We start from the raw sequence: 22,463 nt of genomic DNA on the forward strand, positions 1-22,463 counted from the left end.
GGTTACACTGATACACCACATATGCACAATCCCCACCTCCAGAAACAAAACAACAACAAACAAATAACAATCCCCACCTCCAGAAACAAAACAACAACAAACAAATAACAATCCCCACCTCTCTACATCACTCCATTACACTCAAAGAACCATCTTCTCCAACCTCACACAGCAACACCCCCCACCTCCACCTCAGACACTCAAAAACTTCAAGATAAAGCGAGAGAGAGAGAGAGAGAGAGAGATGGGATGAAGGGGGAGAAAAGAGGGAGAATGAGAGAGATGGGGAAGAGAGAAAGAAAGATCAGACAACAGAGAGAGAGAGGAATGGGGTGGAGACAGAGAAGCCAAGGAGAGAAAGGGGAAAGAGACCAGAGGAGCTGGTGATTGGCAGCCAGAGACCCGTACACAAAGAAAGAAAACATACAGGTCTGGACATGCCACAGGGTGAGTTCTATACACTGACACATAGATTCAAGAGGACCATAGTCGTTTGGTGACCGAGCTAAGTAAATTTGTGTGTCATCTGCATAGCTATGATATGAAATCAAGTTATTTTGGATGATTTGTCCAAGTGGGAGCATATAGAGGTTGAATAATAGTGACCCTAAGATCGACCCCTGGGGAACACCCGTACACAAAGAAAGAAAACATACAGGTCTGGACATGCCACAGGGTGAGTAGGGGAGGAGGTTTCAATTCACAGCTGCTTCCCCTGACTCTGTGTGTGTGTGTGTGTGTGTGTGTGTGTGTGTGTGTGTACATCCTGTCTGGACAGCTGAAGAGCACCTGTGGCATGTGGCATTTTGTGAAGTAGGTAGAAGATGTATTTGTGGTCGACATTTGCACATGTCTAGACATTTCAATGTTGTGTGTGTGTGTGTGTGTGTGTAGCCTGTGTGTGCAGAGAGAGAAAGCAAAAGAGAAAGTGTGTGTGTGTGTGTGTGTGTGTGTGTGTGTGTGTGTGTGTGTGTGTGTGTGTGTGTGTGTGTGCGCTGTGCAGACTAAAAATAAACTGTATGTGTATATATGTGTGTGTTGTGTGTGTATAAAATTCATGACTGACGGAAGGCTGAAGGGTACCATCAGACCTTCTTATCGGATAGACTGAGAAGGAACTCTCGATCAAAGAAGGCTGGCTTCCTGACTGCTTCCTTATGGGTTTGTGTATGTGTGTGTATGAATGTGAATGTGTGCATGAGTATATGTCAAGTCAAGTCAAGTCAAGTCAAGTTATTTATATAGCGCATTTCATACACAGGTCATTCAATGTGCTTTACATAAACAAAACCAAACAATAATAACAAATAAAAAGCATAGAAAGGCAATATAGTCAAAGAATAGTTAAAAGGTAAAGATCATAATAAAAAGAAAACATAAAACACAAGGTAAAATAATTTAAAAATAAAGGATAATTAGTAAGCAAAAAACAAAGGCAAAAGTAGTAAAAAAAAGTAATAAAAGATAAAGTAGAATAAAGGCAGATTCAGAATTTGTAACTCGGCACAGTTAGCAGAAAGCATCTGAGAACAGTTTGGTCTTAAGTCTAGATTTAAAACTGGCTACAGTTGGGGCCTTTTTGATGTCATCTGAAAGTTGATTCCACAGCTGAGCCGCATAGCAGCTAAAAGCTGCTTCACCATGTTTAGTTTTAACAGTAGGTTTTACTAGCAGGGTTTTTCACCTGGGACCTGAGAGGACGAGAAGGTGTGTACTGCTGAAGCATGTCTGACAGGTATTTAGGTCCTGCTCCATTTACTGATTTATAAACAAGCAATAGAGCTTTAAAGTCAATTCTGTGACTTACTGGAAGCCAGTGAAAGGACTTAAGAATTGGAGTAATGTGGTCAGTTCTTTTAGTTTTTGTTAGAATCCTAGCTGCTGCATCTTGTATCATCTGAAGCTGTTTAATAGTCTTTTTAGGAAGGCCTGTGAACAGTCCATTGCAGTAATCAACCCTGCTGGAGATAGAAAAACTCACTCATGCATTTAAGTCATATTTTGACATCAGCCCTCTGAGTCTGGCAATATTTTTGAGGTGGTAAAAAGCTGATTTAGTTGTCGCTTTCATGTGGCTGTCGAAATTTAGATCACTGTCAATTAATACACCAAGATTTTTAACTGTATCCTTTGCCTTCAACCCTTTTGTGTCAAGGAGAGTGGCAACCCTAAGTCTTTCCTCCTTTTTACCAAATATAATTACTTCCGTTTTTTCTTTGTTCAGCTGAAGAAAATTTTGAGACATCCAGGTGTTGATTTGTTCTATACACTGACACATAGATTCAAGAGGACCATAGTCGTTTGGTGACAGAGCTAAGTAAATTTGTGTGTCATCTGCATAGCTATGATATGAAATCAAGTTATTTTGGATGATTTGTCCAAGTGGGAGCATATAGAGGTTGAATAATAGTGGCCCTAAGATCGACCCCTGGGGAACACCACAGGTCAAGGACGGTGGTGTTAAGGTACAGTTTCCGATGGCAACAAAGAAGCTCCTTTCTTGTAGATATGATTTTAGCCAGCTGATACCTATGCCTGTAAATCCAACCCAGTGTTCTAGTCTGTGTAGTAAAATATTGTGATCAACAGTGCCAAATGCTGCACTAAGGTAGTAGCAGTAGCACTAGCACTGATGTTTTACCTGAATCTGTGTTTAGGCGTATATCATTGGAAACTTTAATGAGAGCTGTTTCAGTGCTGTGATTTGCCCGAAAACCAGACTGAAAGTAATCAAAATACCCTTTTGATGTTAGGAAGGTGGTTAATTGATTAAAGACTACTTTTTTAATAATTTTGCCAATAAAAGGTAGATTGGATATGGGCCTGTAATTGTTTCGCATGGAGGCATCCAGGTTATTCTTCTTGAGAAGTGGCTTTACAACAGCTGTGCCTGTACAGGGCTTTTTGTTGGGCCTGATTAAAACTGTCGGTCTATGTATGTGTGTGTGTGTGTGTGTGAAGACCTTCTTGTCGGGCAGATTGAAGAGGAACTCCCGGTCGAAGCGGCCGGGCCTCCTGAGGGCTGGGTCGATAGAGTCGATTCTGTTGGTAGCACCGATGACCACTATCTCTCCACGGCTATCCAGCCCGTCCATCAATGCCAGCAGGGTAGACACTATGGAACTACACACACACACACACACACACAGGAAGAAAAAGTGGTAAACAAAGTGGAAGGTTATTGCACAGCAAAGTGCAATAACACAGCAAAGTGTAAAGTTTACTCTGAGAAGAGTAACATTTGTGTGTGTGTGTGTGTGTGTGAATGAGAGAGAGTTACCTGTGAATTTGGTCCTGCCTGCTGGACCGCACCGGGGCGAGACCATCAATCTCATCAAAGAAGATGATCGAGGGCCTCATGAGGTAGGCCTGGAGAAGAGAGGAGAGGAGAGAGTGAAGCAAATAGGAGAGAGGAGAGGAGAGGAGAGAGTGAAGCAAATAGGAGAGAGGAGAGGAGAGAAAACAGGAGAGAATAGAGGAGAGAAGAGAGGAGGAGAGAGAGGAGAGAGGAGCGGAGAGGAGAGATCGAAGAGAATAGGAGAGAGGAGGGGAGAGAGGAGAGGAGAGAGAATAGGAGAGAGGAGCGGAGAGAGGAGAGGAGAGAGGGGAGGAGAGAGGAGCGAAGAGAATAGGAGAGAGGAGAGAGAGAGAGAAAATAGGAGAGAGGAGAGGAGGATAGAAGAGAACAGGAGAAAACAGAAGAGGACAGGAGAGGAGAACTGCGTTAGTTGACATGAGCTGAAGACCTCATTTGATCTCTCCATGGAGACAGGGCACATGTGGTGGGTGTGGCCACGTGTTTTCACCTGGTCAAAAAGTAGGCGGAGCTGTCTCTCGGACTCTCCCACCCATTTGCTGAGGCAGTCGGCTCCTTTCCTCATGAAGAACGACACTTTCCTATCACCGTGGCTACACTCGTTGGCCAGCGCCCGAGCCACCAGAGTCTTCCCTGTGCCTGGAGGACCGTAAAACAGACAACCCCTACAGGAGGGAGAGAGAGAGAGAGAAGGATGACAGAGAAGAAAGAGAGAAGGAAAGGAGACGAGAGGGAGGGAGAGGGAGAGAGAGAGAGAGAGAGAGAGAGAGAGAGAGAGAGAGAGAGAGAGAGAGAAAAGTAAAAAGATGCCAGTGCAGCACAGATGTCTTCTTAATTTATACTATTTTTCTATTTTTAAGGTGCATAACAGTGACTAACGTTTCGATTCCCGAGAGATACTTTTCAATGTTTTCAATGACAAAAACATAATCTTGACTAAATATCACAATAACAAATAATAACATTTGTTCTTTAATCTGTTTGATTTATGTGGTCCTTGTGGGGCTGCATCCCCAGAGGAAAAATTCTGGAGCAGCAAAGCGACTGAAGGACATTACAGCAATATTCATAAATCTAGCAGCCAGATTAGCACTGTATATCCATTAGTACTTGGCCAAAAATACCATCCTGTCCATAACCTCAGTACAGTCCTCTGTGTGGTGATATAAAGTTTTATTTCAGTAAACACAGTGCCATAGACCCTTTCAACAAGAAAAACAAAAACAATGCCCTATGGGAACTCTTGAAACGGTCAATAAAGGGCTAAAGTGGATTTCAGGGGGCTGTGACTAAAATCACGAGAGGTGCGTGTCGCCTCACCTCGGGGGCTGAATCTTGAACTTCTCGAACACCTCGGGATAGAGCAGGGGGAACACCACCATCTCCTTCAGCGCCCGAATGTGGTGCTCCAGACCGCCAACACTGTCGAACCTCACCTACATTCACAGAGAAATGTTATCTATTAATATGGTTCACTTTTCATTTTACTACTACATACTGCTACATATGAAATGAAGAGTTTGGCTCCAAAGCACTATATTCTCCATTTTGTTTTTCAAGTAATTTCAGTGGAAATGTAAATGGCTATTATTACTTAATGTATCTTTACTCAATCAAAACAACAGAACTGCAATTTTATTGATATTACCTGAAATACCCAATTAAATAACATGACTTATTAACGTTTTCAAAAATGGATTTATGGCGTTCTGGAACCAAACTCTTCAAATACTGTCATGACTACTACATACTTAGTACTACGATTTTTAGATACCATGTACAACTACAAATACGATATTACTAGATACTACACTCTACTACTACTATTTGTATTTCTATTCTTACAGTGTGGTGGTTTTATTTGTTCTGTATGTGTGTGTTAAAGGAGAATTCCGGTGTGATATTGCCCTAAAGTGTGTTGAAACATGATACCGAGTGTGAACGTATGTCTCATAGCTCATCTCGGCTTGTCCCCTGCACTCAGAAATCTGACGCTAGTTAGCCAATGCTACCAACAGTTTTTGGTAACACTTTATTTTAATGTGTCGCTTTTACAGTGTACCTACCTAATTAGGTACAGTGGTACAACATGTACTATCAGGTACCATCATTGTACTTGCATTATGTATTTGTGGGTACCTACATATAGTTGTTACATTGTAATACTGAGTGCTTTTACAAAACTTTGCCAATTTGCCTAAATTTTCATCAGAGGCAAAGAGCTGACCTGAGACCTGTTGGATGGGGTAAATCTGGTCATGATAGATTTGATATACAAACCATTCTTAGCTCCAGTCAAGGCCTCATTGTCTTCAGTGTACATGTAACAGCTGTGCTGCTACAACCTTGTTACTCTTTGATACAGTGGAATAAACCTATTACATGTAAGTGTACCAGTTAATTACTTACATGTACATATGACATGTATGTTGTGTCTTCGATGTCTTGGAACAGGTCTACTAATTCACATGTACTGTGTGGTGTAACAGCAGACACATTTCAACACATCAATTACAGGATGCATGACATCATTGACAGGATGCATATGTACATGTAAGTACTTAACTGGTACACTTTATTTTAATGGGTTTATTCCACTGTATCAAAAGAGTAATAAATGTGTACCAACACAGTTGATACATGTACTACAGTATGTAGGGTAATGGCAGACATGTTCCAAGACACCAATGACACAACATACATGTAATAGTAAGTACTTAACTGGTACACTTCATTTTAATGGGTTTATGCCACTGTATCAAAGAGCAATAAGTGTGTACCAACACAGTTGATATATGTACTATGTAGTGAATTAGTAGACCTGTTCCAAGACATCGAAGACATAACATACATGTCATATGTACATGTAAGTAATTAACTGGTACACTTAATAGGTTTATTCTACTGTATCAAAGAGTAACAAGGTTGTAGCAGCACAGCTGTTACATGTACACTGAAGACAACGAGGCCTTGACTGGAGCTAAGAATGGTTTGTGTATCAAATCTATCATGACCAGATTTACCCCATCCAGCAGGTCTCAGGTCAGCTCTTTGCCTCTGATGAAAATTTAGGCAAATTGGCAAAGTTTTGTAAAAGCACTCAGTATTACAATGTAACAACTATATGTAGGTACCCACAAATACATAATGCAAGTACAATGATAGTACCTGATAATACATGTTGTTACACAGGTTGTACCACTGTACCTAATTAGGTAGGTACACTGTAACAGCAACACATTAAAATAAAGTGTTACCCAGTTTTTTGATGGGGGTGCCTCGGGCATCGGCCTAGCCATGCAAATAAATCACTGTTTTACACAATTTACGAGGCTCAAAGTAGCTCCATACTTCATTGGTAGACTTCCCAGGGCCTTGACATTTAAAACGAGACATTAAGAACTTTGAAAAAGCACTGGTAGTTTACTTACAAGACCATTTATACAGACAGTACCTTAAGGAATTTTACCGTTCGACGCCATCTTGAATTTAGTCACGATAAGAGCGGCAGGCGACAAGTACGAATGAACAGGTATGATAAGGGATCAGATTCCAAAAATAATTCCGTGGAAATGCATGTATTCCAGTTGTTGCTACTGGAAGCAACTGGAATCCATGCATTTCCACGGCTGAAGTGCCCTTGAGCAAGGCACCTAACCCCTCACTGCTCCCCGAGCGCCGCTGTTGTTGCAGGCAACTCACTGCGTCGGGATTAGTGTGTGCTTCACCTCACTGTGTGTTCACTGTGTGCTGAGTGTGTTTCACTAATTTACCGATTGGGTTAAATGCAGAGACCAAATTTCCCTCACAGGATCAAGGAGTATATACTGTATACTTATACTTATACAAAAGCTACTGGATGCCTACATTTCCCTTGGGATAAATGAATATTCCATCTGTACATGTACTATTTTTCCATACTGCACACTTACGGAAGAGTCTATGTTCATGTACTATTTTTCCATACTGCATACTTACGGAAGAGTCTATGTTCATGGGGTCCACGTCTGCCAGGCTAGCGCCCACTTTGGCCCGATCCCTCAGCACCCCACTGGTCAGGTCGTCACCACGCAGGTTCATTGGTAGACACCTAAGGACAACACACACACAGACAATATAAGTCACACTGCTCCATCAAATGCATACACTACACAAACTAAACTCCAAAATTCAAAGGAAAAGAAACCATTTAACTCAAGCCACCAGAGAGTAGGTGTGTCAATAGGTGTGAAAATATGGGTGTTGTTCAAACATTAAAAATAAATAAATAAATAAATAAATATATATATATATATATATATATATATATATATATATATATATATATATATATAAAAAAATGCTTTTCAGTTGGCACAAGAGAGTGTGCAAGCGTGTTAACTGAGTAAGCATACCAATGTCAGATCGTTCACTTGTTTACTACTTAGCGAAGCACTCATTCCACAAAGGCCCACAGTGCCCCTGCTCCCAGCAACCCCTCCCACACTAACCGCACCACACCATAGCAGGATCTCAGTTAAACTGAGTTAGCAAATGAAACACACCTCGGCCTTCCACCACATGTAGTCTGTTTACATACACACACATACACACACACACACACTTGTGTAATGCCTCAACGCCTTTTATTTAAGAGTCATTCACAAATTATACTTCCTTCACTGTCATTGCACAAGCCTGTTATCAGACCACAAACCACAACAAGCCCCCATAAGAAGGTTTTAGAAGCGAGTGCTGAAGCCCCTGAATCCTATCCTACATTTTGTTACCTCTGGTTAACAATGGCTGCCAAGTACAATAGCAACGTATTTATTCCATATAAACCTGAGCCAGATTTCACTGAGCATTTTATGTTCCCACGAAGAGTAGTTCCCCCAGGCACAATTAAAGTTTCTGATTTAATGGTTTTTTTCCCCCTCTTAATTCTATTCCTAAAGCTGGAGAGACCAACTTTTTTAGAAAAGCAAGAACTCCTAACCTCAGAGAAAGACTCCTTTTGTGTTCTTCCTATTTGTTTGGTCATAGAGAGTTAGGACTGGGAGTCCTCTCAACTATTACTTTGACATCCCATACTAATAACACTAAGGACTTTGTGAGTTACAAAAAAAAAAAAGGATTTTCTCAAGACATCACTGAATATGTGGGGTGCATTGAGAGGAGTTTTGCTGTTTTTTGCTGAATTTTGTATAACATCTTAATTGTGTGTGTGTCTGTCTGTGTGAGTGCGTGCATGTGTGTTTCACCTGTTGCGTGCACGGGACATGCTTTTGCTCTTCCTCCTCTCAAAGCGCTCCTCGTCTGAGGAGGAGGTGGTGTCACTGCTGTGGATGGCATGCTTCTTAATCCTGAGAGGACAAAACACAAAAGCACATTTGAAGTGCTTTCACCAACAAAGACATTTAGGTCTGCTCCTTCTCAAAGCCAGACACTGTCCAGCACACACACACACACACACACACACACACACACACACACAGTTTAAATGCCCTCCTCTTTAACACCCCAGAGACATTTAATCTCCTTGGTCACACTGACGCTGATAATGGATATGCCACCAGAGAAGACGTCTAGGTGAGAAGAGAAGAGGAGAGGAGAGGAGAGGAGAAAGAAGCCTCCACCTGATATGGCTTCTCCGCGCCGGCGACCTGTGTGTGTCAAACAGGGAGTTGGTGCTCTGCTTTCTGTTCACGGGCTCTGCAAACAAACAGACAGACATAAAGGACACACAGGCATGATCGGGGAGGGACCGCAAAAAGTAAACCAACAAACAGTGTGTAAACAAAAACAAATCAATCACAGCAGTAGTACAAGCAGCGCAAGTCTTTTTTTTTTTTTTTTTTTTTTTATTCAGACTCACTTAAAAGGAAGCAATAATCTTCCTGATCAAATAGATGTGCAGGGCCCCGGCCGTGGCACGACTGGCTGGGGCGCCTGCACCGAACGCTGGCGACCCGGGTTTGATTCCCGCCCCGTGGTCCTTTCTGGATCCCACCCCGACTCTTTCCCACTCGCTTCCTGTCAATCTCCACTATCTCAATAAAGGCATAAAAAGCCCCCAAAAATATACTTAAAAAAAATAGCTGTGCAGTACATTAAAAAAAAAAGCATTCTTGTGTGCATAAAAGCGGTTCAAACTTGGGTGACCTCCCAGTGACCCCGGGGTCACGCTGGCGGCGACCCCTGAGAGGTGTGTATTTCTGGAACTTACCTATAGGGGGCGCCTCGTAACGCTGCACAGTCTTGCGCTGCCTGAGGTTATACGGGCGGTCGTTTTCTTCGCCAGGCTCTTCTGCCTCGTCTCCTTCGTCGTCTTCATCGTCCTCTTCCTCCCCGTCATCTTCGTCTTCGTCGTCGTCAGCCTCTTCGTTGGATTCTATGAGAAAGGGGAAAAAACATCTATCAGTTATGTTTGTGTGTGTAATAATGTTATATTTATATGTATGTACATTCATATGTGTGTGAGTGTGCATGTGTTTATATATTGAATGCAATTTGTAAGTGTGTGTGCAATTTTTATGTCTCTGTGTGTGTGTGTGTGTGTATGTACTTGGGCAATTTTTATGTCTCTGTTTGTGTCTATGTACGTGTGCAATTGTTTTGTCTGTGTGTGTGTGTGTGTGCAATTACATGTACATGTGCAATTGTCTGTGTGTGCAATCGTGTGTCTGTGTCTGTGTGTGTCTGTGTCCTTGTGTGTGTGTGTGTGTGTGTGTGTGTGTGTGTGTGTCCTACCCCCCGTGTTCCCCCCCTCCTCATCCTCTGCTGGGCTCTCCTTCTTGCTGAGGGCTTTGTGGTGAGTCTGTATCCCGAACGAGTTCCGCCGCATCGACTTTCTCCTTTTTACACGCGAGTACATGTCCATGTTCTCCTGCAGAACCCCAACACAGAACATTTACCATCAAACAGCCATGGTACCGGCCTTAGAACCAGTCAAAGATGCTCCATCTGTGGTCTGAAGGCCTGCACACTATGATGGTATTCTTTTATGAGGAATTTTATGGAGTGAATTATAAATGCTTACTAAAGTCGTTGCAGAACCCACCAGCTCAGTGTCAGTCCACATGCGAAGACGTTCCACCTCGCGGTTCTGCCGGATGCTGCTGATGTTGTCCATCTCCTGAAGAACCGCTTCCGCCGTGCTGAAAACACACAAACAGACAACAATGAAAAACATATCAACACTTCTCAACAAACAAACATACACAACTAAACATAAGTCACAACTTATACACACCAACACATTTAAAAACTCTTGTTTAAACATAGGTATTCAAAACTGACAAGAAATCCAAAAAGAAGACCTCCCAGCTTCATTCACACATGTAGGTTGAAACTCGTGGAGAAGGATGTACGCCCCACACACACACACACACACACACACACACACACACACACTGTTAGACAGCTGTACATGTATGTTCTCGATCACGTTGAAACCCATTGAAGACAGTGCATGCTGCACCACTCAACTGCCCTCAAAATCAAGACTGTACATTGTGTATATACATACACAGAAACACACATCATTAGAACACATGCATATATGTAGCATATGTATGCTCTCAACAATGTTTGTTTAACCAACTCAACAGCCCTCCAAAACAAGATTGTACATGTTTTTGCATACAGAGCAGCCCCCACCGCCCCCTGCTCGCTCACACACACACACACACACACACACGCCAGTGGAAAGCTGTATGTATGGCAGCCATGATGAAACCCATGTAAGGGGCTGTTTGTTTCCCTCTGAAGGGAGCAGATTGGCTGGTGCATTTCACGCTGGCCTTCAATCCTCCAGCACTGACCAGCCATCTGTCCCAGACCAGCTGACACATCACTACCCCCATCACAGAGATGAGTGCATACACACTCTCTCTCTCTCTCTTACACACACCGACCATCATTTCCTGTCAGCTACCACAATCCCAATCAAAAGACAGACATAATCTCTGATATGATGCAGTCCAAAGACAGGACAACAGTTAGATCCAAATGACTCATTTTATTGTATGAGAGCTTCCAAAATGAAGTCTGCTTGTGCCACTCCACTGGTAGAAGAACGGTGTCAGGCTGTTGATGTCTGTGTGTAAGTGTTTGTGAGTGTGTGTGTGAGTGTGTATATGTGTACGCATACCTGTTGATGTCTGTGTGTATTGTGTGTGTGTGTGTGTGAGTGTGTGTGTGTGTGTGTGTGTATATGTGTATGCTACCTGTTGATGTCTGTGTGTAAGTGTGTGTGTGTATGCATATGTGTATGCTACTTGTTGATGTCAGTGTGTAAATCTGTGTGTAAGTGTGTGTGTGTGCTACCTGTTGATGAGCTGGTCAAATAGCAAGCTCTGGTTGAGGTGCTGAAAGGTGCTCTTCCTGGTGCGACAGCTCCGCACCTCCCTGCCTCAGGTGGGTGTGGTCTCCGTCTCCTCCATCTCCGCTCCCACGCTCCCCGTTGGCTCATACAGCTGCAATCAGACAAAAAAGCGGAGCTTCATATCTATCCAACACACACACACACACACACACACACACACGTCAGTGGAAAGCTGTATGTATGGCAGCCATGATGAAACCCATGTAAGGGGCTGTTTGTTTCCCTCTGAAGGGAGCAGATTGGCTGGTGCATTTCACGCTGGCCTTCAATCCTCCAGCACTGACCAGCCATCTGTCCCAGACCAGCTGACACATCACTACCCCCATCACAGAGATGAGTGCATACACACTCTCTCTCTCTCTTACACACACCGACCATCATTTCCTGTCAGCTACCACAATCCCAATCAAAAGACAGACATAATCTCTGATATGATGCAGTCCAAAGACAGGACAACAGTTAGATCCAAATGACTCATTTTATTGTATGAGAGCTTCCAAAATGAAGTCTGCTTGTGCCACTCCACTGGTAGAAGAACGGTGTCAGGCTGTTGATGTCTGTGTGTAAGTGTTTGTGAGTGTGTGTGTGAGTGTGTATATGTGTACGCTACCTGTTGATGTCTGTGTGTAATTGTGTGTGTGTGTGTGAGAGTGTGTGTGTGTGTGTGTGTATATGTGTATGCTACCTGTTGATGTCTGTGTGTAAGTGTGTGTGTGTATGCATATGTGTATGCTACTTGTTGATGTCAGTGTGTAAATCTGTGTGTAAGTGTGTGTGTGTGCTACCTGTTGATGAGCTGGTCAAATAGCAAGCTCTGGTTGAGGTGCTGAAAGGTGCTCTTCCTGGTGCGACAGCTCCGCACCTCCCCGTTCAGGTGGGTGTGGTCTCCGTCTCCTCCATCTCCGCTCCCACGCTCCCGTTGGCTCATACGCGCTGCAATCAGACAAAAAAGGCGGAGCTTCATATCTATCCAATCAGCATCCCACTATGAGGTGGGCCTTTAGAATTGTCTATTCAGCAATAAACTAAAGATGAGAGATGGGAAAATAGAGTTCTCCAATCAGGTGAGGGCTACAAGCCCATCCAATCAGCAAAAACAACAAAGGGGTAGGGCTGCACATCTACTTCCAAAGAGTCTAGAGTCCAGAATCATCCAATGAGAAACGACACCAGTAGAGTTTCAGATGCAATCAGATCCAACTAATTGAGTCTCAATCAGTCCTGTGAAGTGGATTACACATTCTCAAAGTCACATCCTTTTGTGCCACATGGACCTTAGTGGTCTTAAGCCAAGTAGAGAAAAGGGAATTTAGTGAAACTGTGCACAGCTCTGCACATCCAGTAAAGTGCTGGCATTGTGCCCACTAGTACAAATAAAGAAACTTGGCATCATGACAACTGTTACTGACACAGGAACTTAGCATCACCATACACAGTGGTACAAATAGAGGAACTAAACAGTCTCCACTGGTACTAATGAAGGATTTACCTGGCACTGTGTCAAGTGTTTCATGGACACTTATTCACATTATACTGAATCTTACTGAAATGGGTCCCAACATTACACACTCAGGAACTTATTGGCACGATGTTCAGTGTTACACATAAGGGAACACACTGGAACGGTTCCCTATTTTACACATGCAGGGGGCCTATAGTGGCAGAGTGGCAGTGTCCACTGTTACTTTATGGAGGAGAGATGTAACGCACACCAAGATGAGGTGCTGGCTACCGGTGTGTATAACTTAAGTCAGAAAAGGAAGGTGCCGCACACTCCAAGTAAATTAAAAAAACGTTTAATAGGCGATAACGTTTTAGGCCTACAAGGCCTTCTTTAGATCGCATGTGATCTGATGAAGGCCTTGTAAACGTTATCGCTTTTCGTTTTTTCATTTTACTCAGAGTGTCGCCCTTTCCTTCTCTGACTTAAGTGTCCACTGTTACACAATCAGGAAGCCATTGGCGTGATGTTAGAAAGAGAAAGGGGGAAAAAAAACAAGAACACTTACTGTGTCCATTCTGGAGAGCACCAGAGGACAACCTGAAGACAGAAGAAAACAATAAATAAACAAGAAACAACCAAATGAGTGAAGAGGTTCATAGGACAGGGCATGGGGTGGGTGGGTGATCATCTGGGGTGTGGTGGAGTGGGGTAGGGGTGGTGGAGAGATCATCTGGCTGCTAGGGATGGGGTGGGTGATCATCTGGGGTGTGGTGGAGTGGGGTAGGGGTGGTGGAGAGATCATCTGGCTGCTAGGGATGGGGTGGGGTGATCATCTGGGGTGTGGTGGAGTGATCATCTGGCTGCTAGGGATGGGGTGGGGTGATCATCTGGGGTGTGGTGGAGTGATCATCTGGCTCCTGCGGCGTCCAATGAGGGGCGTGTGTGTTTCTGTGTGAAGGTGTTTGTCCACCTGCTAAAGTGAAGAAGATGTAGCCTGCCTCACGTCATGACGTTGTTTGCCTCTGCCTCGTCCATTGAATATATATATATCTAAACACCTCAGCACCTGTTATCCCTTACATATCATTTGTGTATAAACTTAACTAGTGCAATATGGAGTATGGAAGTTAACCATAGAGAGAGTAGAGAGTTTAAACTGTGTGAGTGTGTGTGTGTGTGTGTGTGTGTGTGTGTCTTGCCCAAGCAATGTTTCACAATGAAGTTTTCATTAAAGGATACTTCCGGTATTTAGCACTTTGAGTCCCTTTTCTGGTTTGTTTTGGATGAACTAGAGTGGTGGACACCGAAAGTTTGACGATGGGTCCTGTCTCGACTTTCTGACTAGTTTTGAATTGCCTTGGACTGGCTGGCTATGGGCATGCACAAACATGTCCTTAAAACAACCCGTTAACGTTCGTTTTCAAAACTGTGCAACTCACCGACTGGTTAGTGGTGGTGTTCGTTGATGTTGTGATTCGTTCAATGTATGATTTCAATGCGTGTTATTTGCTATTGTGGAACTATTTTTTCAGATACCTCAACTGTGTATAAACTTCCGCTCAATATTTGAGTCTGAAGCTGAAGACAATAAGAAGCTGAAGACAATAAAAGAAGGTCTCGCGGGGGAAAGACTACAACCATAAACAGACACATTTCCGTTTCCGGTAGCACAGTGAGATCAAGGAGCAATGAGTCTTCCAACAGAAATCAATGGGATTTTACAAGATGGCAAATAAAACACGACAAAAACTGTATTTCGCTACGCTACTTGTTTTGGAACATTAACGAACATCACTAACCACTCGGTGAGTTGCACAGTTTTAAAAATGAATGTTAAGGTTTGTTTTAAGGACATGTTTGTGCATGCCCATAGCAACCAGTCAAAGGCGATTCAAAATGAGTCAGAAAGTCGAGACAGGACCCATTGTTTGCCAAACAGCACTTCAATAAGTTAATGTTGCATCAAAAATAGATTTAAATTCACCCCCAGAAAACCATACATCCAAAAAAGATATGTAGTCTAATTTATTGACTGTTCACAGAACTCCATCCATCACCATGAGACAATCTTATTAATTTATTTACCATCTGTGCTGCAACTTCCCCGAGGGGAAAAACAACATACATGTAAAGAGACAAACAAGTGTCTCAAATCAGTGTGTGTGCGCATGTGTTTGATGCATTTGTGACGGTCCATTTAATATACATGTGTCTGAGTGTACACTACCGTTCAAAAGTTTGGAGTCACTTAGAAATGTCCTTGTTTTCATCATTAATGTTGGAAATGACTGTTGTGGAAAGAAATGGCTAATCTTTAATGCGATATCTACATAAGTATACAAATGCCCATTGTCAGCAACCATTCATCCAATGTTCCAAAGGTTCATTCTGTTTAATCTGATATCATTTTAAAAGGCTAACTGAGAAAACATGGGAAAACCCTTTTGCAATTATGTAAGCACATAATCTGAAACCTGCTGCCCTGATTAAAAAAGCAATGCAACTGATCTCAGCCGGTATTCTGTCTATAATGGAGTGGAATGGAAATTGGAAATTTCTAAGTGACCCCAGACTTTTGAACTGCAGTGTGTGTGTGTGTCTGTGTGTACGTACATGTCCCTTCACCTGAGATAATAGAAAGCACAGCTCTGAAGAAGGTGTTTGTGAAGCTACTGTGTGCGCTTTCACCTGAGGCAGTAGGAAGCATAGCTCTGAAGCTAATGTGTGTGTGTGTGTGTGTGTGTCCTCTCCCCTCATGGCTGTGGCTAAGTGTTGGGTGCTGTGGGTCTCTGTGTCTGTGTGTGTGTGTGTGTGTGTGTCTCTCTGCGTGTGTGTGTGTCTCTCTCTCCTCACCTGGTGCAGTAGTGTGGCACGTGCCAGCTGACTCTCTGTTCTTTGCTCTGTGGGCTGGGTGATGTGTCACTGGAGCTGGGGGTGCGTGTCTGACGCCGCGTCCTCTTGGAGGGGGGGGACAGGCGGGGGCTGCTGGGACTGCTCACATCACTGCTCGCCTCCTTCTGCATCACACACACAGAGTTAATAAAAAAAAAGTAAAAAAAAGTTTAAAAAAAAAACCTTATAAAAAGTTTCAAATGTAATGACTGCTGAGCTTCTTCGAACGCTAAGTATTGCATTATGCAACTTTGTTGTGTCATGCAGGAATGACCCTTTTTATCAGTTTGAGACACTTGGTATCACCTGCAAGGTAAATGGGTACCCTGTTACATTGAAAATTGACAAGCGGTATAAAAACCTATTCTCACACATACACACACACACACACACGATCCTGAGCAAATACAACTTATGCTTAGACAGTTTAGAAACACTTGCTGCTCTGTTGGTGGCTTAAGGGGTGCGCACATTGATGGCGACATGGCAGCGACAACACGTCCCAAGTGGAAATGTTGCACACTGGCGACACAAATCTCTAGGCCACACAGAAGTTGGTTAATTTTGTCACGATGGATTTTTTTTTGTCGGCGCGACAAAAATAGACACAAATCGTAATCTACACTGAGGTGGCGGCAGAGTTCGACACTGGTGTGCGAGGCTGTATTGAGAATAATGGGACCTAAGTAATCAAATGTTGAATGCAGAGTTCACACTTTTTTAGAGTTTAAAACAGTTCTAAATGCAGTGTTTCCCATACATAGACTTATTTGTGGTGGCTCACCACAATATCAACATCGACCACCACACAATGATTTTCCAGACTGTACTAAATTGTGTAGTACCCTAGAATCCTAGTAGCAGCAACTGGAATCCATGCATTTCCATGGAATTATTTTTGGAATCTGATCCCTTATCATACCTGTTCATTCGTACTCATCGCTTGACTTATCGTGACTAAATTCAAGAGGGCGGCGAACAGTAAACTTCCTGAAGGTACTGTCTGTATAAATCGTCTTGTAAATAAACTACCAGTGCTTTTTCAAAAATGTCAGGGCCCTCGATAGTCTACCAATGAAGTATGGAGCTACTGTACTTTGAGCCTCGTAAATGGTGTAAAACAGTAATTTATTTGCATGGCTAGGTCGATGCCTTCATACCATAATTCCTCGTCTATTTACAAAGGGTTATGTTGATGTTGACGTAATCATGCTTGATCAACATCCAAAACAAAGTAGCAAAACAACCACACGAGCAAAGATAGTCAAACGAATTAGCTTGCTGGGACATTTGGGGAAAATCAAAGTCCCACTCTCAACTGGGTGTTACAACAAACATGGTGCGACATCAAAATAGGGTCACCTGCCAAAAAAGGTCGGGAGCCCCTGTCCTAGACGATTGATCCAATTCATGTCAAAGTTGGTATCCATGATTTTGCAGTGTTTCCCACAGAATTGAATTCCATTTGTGGTGGTTGGTTTGCAGAATTAACTTGAATACAACAGTTTTTAACAAATTAGCACAGCGTGGTTATGATGCTAACCAGATTTAAGCACAATTTAGTACAACCAGGAAAATCATTGTGTGGTGGTAAATGCTTATATTTGGTGAGCCGCCACAAATAAGTCAATATATGGGAAACACTGTGTTGAGATGTTGGTGATGGATATGGATGGATATGTAGTAATGTGTTAAAATGGCGATATGATGAATTTGCATACCTTGCCACATAAACAGGAAATGTGTGATAAATGCATTGCTTGACATGGCTCAAACTTCCCAGGTTATTAATTGGTATGGTAATGATGATGCCTACGATGCATATTTGGCATAGCACCACCATCTGGCAACAGATAGAATATGGCTCATGATCAATTGACACTTCTAGGTGGATAATCAGAACCATTTACAAATTAGAGGACATGATGTCAAGATGTTGTTGATAGGGAAGGGATTGTTGATATGTTGAAATGTATTGAAATGGTGATGCAATGAATTTAAATATTTTGCTGAATAAACACAAAATGTGTCATATAGGAGGTTATCGTGGAGTTGGTAGGGATATGGACCTCCCTAAGACGAATATAAGGTCAGGGGTGTCATGTCATGCAGAGGTGTCATCTGGCACACCCAACACTTTCACCCTTTTCATAAGCAACCCCTCTACACACTCACACACAGGAGAGGTTTACCACCCACAGGAGAGGTTCACAACCATAGACCACAAAACTCAGGGTATACTCACACTGGGGACGGTACACTTGGTCGGAACTCACACTGCATAGGCTACTATCAAACTTTACCCAGGCACGGTTGAGCTGCTGTGTTCTAGAATACCAGAAGACCAACCGTACCGTGTCCGAGTCCACCTCCTCAAGCGGAACCGGGCACAGATAAGCGCACAGTGCCCGGCTACGGTACGGAGCAATCACACTGGTCAAATTAACCGGACTTTGGGGGTACGCCCTCAGACACAAAGAGAAACGATGAGAACAAACAGAGACAAACAGCAAGGAAAATATGGTCTGTGGTAAATGGACAGCATGTAGTGCAGTGATTTATTTTGACAGAGAGAGATAGGATGCCCTTTTAATTGGCCTGGAGTGGTGCAAAAGAGAGAGTACAGTGATGGTCAAAAGTGTTGGCACCCAAGCTAAAGTTGACTGAAAAAAGGAATATAAAATCATCTTTTGGAAATTGATCTTAATGCCTTAAGTGAAAAATGAGGAAATATCTAACCTTTAAGGACACCAATTTTCTTAGTGAATGAATAATGTATCATAAATAAATAAATGTTCTTCCTTAAAATACAGGGGTCATAAGTATTGCCACCCCTATGTTAAATTCACATAGAGACAGGCAGATTTTTATTTTTAAAGGCCAGTTATTTCATGGATCCAGAATACTGTGCATCCTGATAAAGTTACCTTGGCCTTTGGAATTAAAATAGCCCCACATCATCACATACCCTTCACCATACCTAGAGATTGGCATGGTGTTATTTCAGTTAGCCTATTAGCTGGTTTGATGTTCATTGAGCTCAATGCAAATCGGTACCCACAACCTCATACTGTAAACACACACACACACACAAAAAAAAGAGTGTTCTACACGCTATGCAAACACACACTGAAGTACACACTCTATTGCCATATCAACACAACAACAAACACATAGGATATGTCTCCACTTTCCAAAAACACCGACTTCAGTGGACATGTATTGCACTTCACAACTATCATACCTTTGGAATTTTCAGAAACATTCACTGATACACACACACACTTCTCCCCCCACAAGCCTGCCTACCTGCTTCAATTGGTCAAACTACTACGTATCTTTTCCTCATGCAAATAAAGACAGTGTAACTGTGGCTCTCTCACTTTGTCAGTCTATAGCCCATTTGCAATCGGGCAACTGAACTCAACCTGTAGAGTGATACCATCAACGCCAAGGTCAGTGGTTCAATGGAGTGCTCTTTACTGCACATCACATGTGTAGCCTAGGTCGCATAAACGGGTCTGCTAAATGGGCTACAAGTAACTCCACGAGTGTTGAAATAACAACATGAACATGGCATTATCTAACGTTAATTAAAATGGCAGCAAGTATCATTGATTCATTTCGCTACAGATGTCCATACTTTACGTACTAACGAGCGATTGATTTGTAAGGCAAGACTGAACTTATCTTTTGTTTATAAGTGATGTCAACAAGCGAGTTCATGCCCCACGTTCAAAAAATGTCGTTTCATGAAACACATCAATATTAAATACGACGTTATTTACATCACGCCAAAAACAGCATAACATACATTTGTGCTATTCCGAGTTTTGGTACTAAGAACACCTGCATGCGAATGTCAGCGTACAGTCCATTATGTGCAATCAAAAACATTATGGCGATGTGGCGACAGACTCGTTTCAAATAACAAAACAATTGAAACAATCATGTTACATATTCTCAAATCAATGCTTGATAAAGAAGACAAACGACCGTCAAAACAAACATGTTGCGAGGGCATGTGGTCAAACTGATTTATTTTTCCACAACAACGAAAAAGTTTAAGTCCAACTTCCTAAATGAGGCACGATGTCTGTTTGAACCACAAGGGGTCTATGGCTGTTTAACTCCCTTCCCCCACAGATATACACAGGATTCATCTGTATTTTGACGCGTCTGACACTTGCAACCCACAGAACTCACAGAACCCAAATAATTTCTTCTTTGTTCGCGACGCGTTGCTGTCAGCTGTGTGTTGATACCAAACAGCGGTGAGCTACTGAGTTAGCATTGCGGCTAGCTGTTCCCACCGGCCAACAAGAAACAACACAAAGAACTTAGGTTAGTGGGTTAGCTATGTGTTCATTAAACTAGCTCGCTAGCCAGTCAGCTAATCTATTTGTGCAAATTTGCAAGTCGAGACTGCAACTATATGCCAGACCACTACGGGACCTGTAGCGTTGTCCGTCTATGTGCTGGTGTTGCCAAGTGTCATCCTTCACCGGCACTCAAGAACAAAAGAGGTACCAGTGAGACACCAATCTTCAGGCCAAACATGAGCTCTATTCCAGCTAATAAGCTAGCGGGCTAACCGGTCACTGAAGAAAAGAAACCGGCTCTTACATGACTGGGTTCTTCCGAACTGGGGTTGTTCCTGACAGACGACCTCGTCCTGGATGAGATGAACGGACTGCATGGCAGGGATTTGGAGCTCTTTCTCGTATTCACCATGATTCTCTTCGTCTCTGCTTCTCTCGGTTCTATCAAGGCTCGCGTCTATTACTGTCTCACTGAGAATACTATCGAGCCGCCATTTCTGTTTCTCGCTCTCTCCCCCTACTGTTTGCAAACAGAACTCTTTTGGTTGTGCACTTCCGCTTTCTGTCCAATCCCTTCGATAACAATGACATTGACCATAAACTTATATTATTCTATACAATAAAATGCTATTTTAACGCAGGCCAGTCACCATTCACATAATACCTAATACCAATTCAAATGTTAATTGTGTTTTGCATTATAATGCAGGCGGCCCCCAGCAATGGTGTTCGTGTTGCAGAGTTCCAAATGATGTGGAAATTATGAATTGGCTGACTCAGTTAAAAATAATAGCCTACATGTGAAATTAGTGGATTTGGGTGCAGGTAACATGTTAGAAAGGGTAAGCATACGCTTCTGCATATGTTTTATCATTTTAAAACGGCAGCGAGTCTTTAAAATGGTTGATCAGAAGAGTTTCGTTATATTGATCGCTTACACCGAGCCACGTGTGTTGAGGCTACATTTGTTTTGGTAAAATTGGGGAGGGACTTCACAGGCTACGACTTGTTGCTAATAACCACACCACGTGATCGTTATTTAAGATTGGGAGTATTTTTTGATTCAAGTACAAGTCATGTAGCCTAACTATCATTTAACTAAAGAGATTAATAATTGATTTGTTAAACTCTACAATCACTTAGGCCAAGTGACCGTGCCAGTGTGTGTATGTGGGAGGGAGGGGTCATCTCGGATTTGGGCAGCTTTTCTGGGCTACCATCTGTAGTCTACTGTAGTCCTACTTGTCATGCAAGCGTCACTTCCCCACTAGGTGGCGATATGATATTGCTGAAAACTCGGTCTGAAAATGGGTCTTGGTGAAATATCCATAGCCTATTTACACGGCCTTGTAGTAGCCTAGTCAAAATAATCAAACTTTAAAATAACGAGTAACATTAGAATGGCAGAACAGTCTGTCCTAAACCCATGGCTTTGAAATTACCAAGACAAGCAGGGGAGATTTGTCTGACTAAAGTTTATTTCAGATTTATTAATTTAGCCTATTTGATGCTGTAATCCACTGACAGGTACAATTTCAGTCACCAGTTAGGCCTATATATTCTATATCTTTGAACAGATTACTTTGGAGTGTTGCCCCCTGTTCTATCAGTTGGGCTACAGACACTCACACAAATAATCATGGATGCCAGACACCAGCAGTTTAGTAATGAAACACAATCATATTTCTCCAGAATAGGCCTGTACTTCCAAACGCTATATCTGCATGGAGGATCTTGCAGGTGCTACTGTAGATTCATGTTTACAGTGTGGGGAAGGGTAGGGTCAGTGGGTTCATGGCCCTCTGCAGGTCAATATGTGTAATTACATTTAGTCATATTAGGTTACCCCAGAGCCATAGGTTTTTTCTACCACTCTGGGTTAACCTACTTATGTAAATTACCATTGTTGCACATTAAGTTTTTTTTCTTCAAAGTGTGACCTCACAGATAACTTAAATTGTTATGTAAATAACTATATTCAACTTTTCAATACACATAACATAATCATACCATCTACATCTTATAACTTATTCCCTGTTATATTGTTCAAAAGGATATTATTTTTTCTTGTTTGTCAAGCAATTCTATGATGTTTACATTCTTGTCTTTTCATAGTCATAG

At 42.5% G+C, this 22,463-nt stretch overlaps 1 protein-coding gene across 1 annotated transcript in view; it reads right to left on the reverse strand.

The window, feature by feature from the left end:
• Positions 1 to 20,871, reverse strand: part of atad2b (ATPase family AAA domain containing 2B) — a 95,872-nt gene extending 75,001 nt beyond the window's left edge. Inside the window, exons 1-14 of the mRNA XM_048250580.1 lie at positions 20,647 to 20,871; positions 15,982 to 16,145; positions 13,694 to 13,725; positions 12,470 to 12,617; positions 10,359 to 10,455; positions 10,049 to 10,184; positions 9,525 to 9,689; positions 8,935 to 9,010; positions 8,560 to 8,661; positions 7,295 to 7,406; positions 4,637 to 4,752; positions 3,807 to 3,981; positions 3,281 to 3,369; positions 2,964 to 3,123 (exon numbers count right to left, since the gene is read on the reverse strand). Of these exons, the coding sequence (XP_048106537.1) occupies positions 2,964 to 3,123; positions 3,281 to 3,369; positions 3,807 to 3,981; positions 4,637 to 4,752; positions 7,295 to 7,406; positions 8,560 to 8,661; positions 8,935 to 9,010; positions 9,525 to 9,689; positions 10,049 to 10,184; positions 10,359 to 10,455; positions 12,470 to 12,617; positions 13,694 to 13,725; positions 15,982 to 16,145; positions 20,647 to 20,754 (1,680 nt within the window). The 5' untranslated portion in view covers positions 20,755 to 20,871. The remainder of the gene's footprint in view (positions 1 to 2,963; positions 3,124 to 3,280; positions 3,370 to 3,806; positions 3,982 to 4,636; positions 4,753 to 7,294; positions 7,407 to 8,559; positions 8,662 to 8,934; positions 9,011 to 9,524; positions 9,690 to 10,048; positions 10,185 to 10,358; positions 10,456 to 12,469; positions 12,618 to 13,693; positions 13,726 to 15,981; positions 16,146 to 20,646) is intronic.
• Between the last annotated feature and the right edge of the window lie 1,592 nt (positions 20,872 to 22,463).

Source organism: Alosa alosa, chromosome 8, assembly GCF_017589495.1.
Source record: "Alosa alosa isolate M-15738 ecotype Scorff River chromosome 8, AALO_Geno_1.1, whole genome shotgun sequence".
Lineage (NCBI taxonomy): Eukaryota > Metazoa > Chordata > Actinopteri > Clupeiformes > Clupeidae > Alosa > Alosa alosa.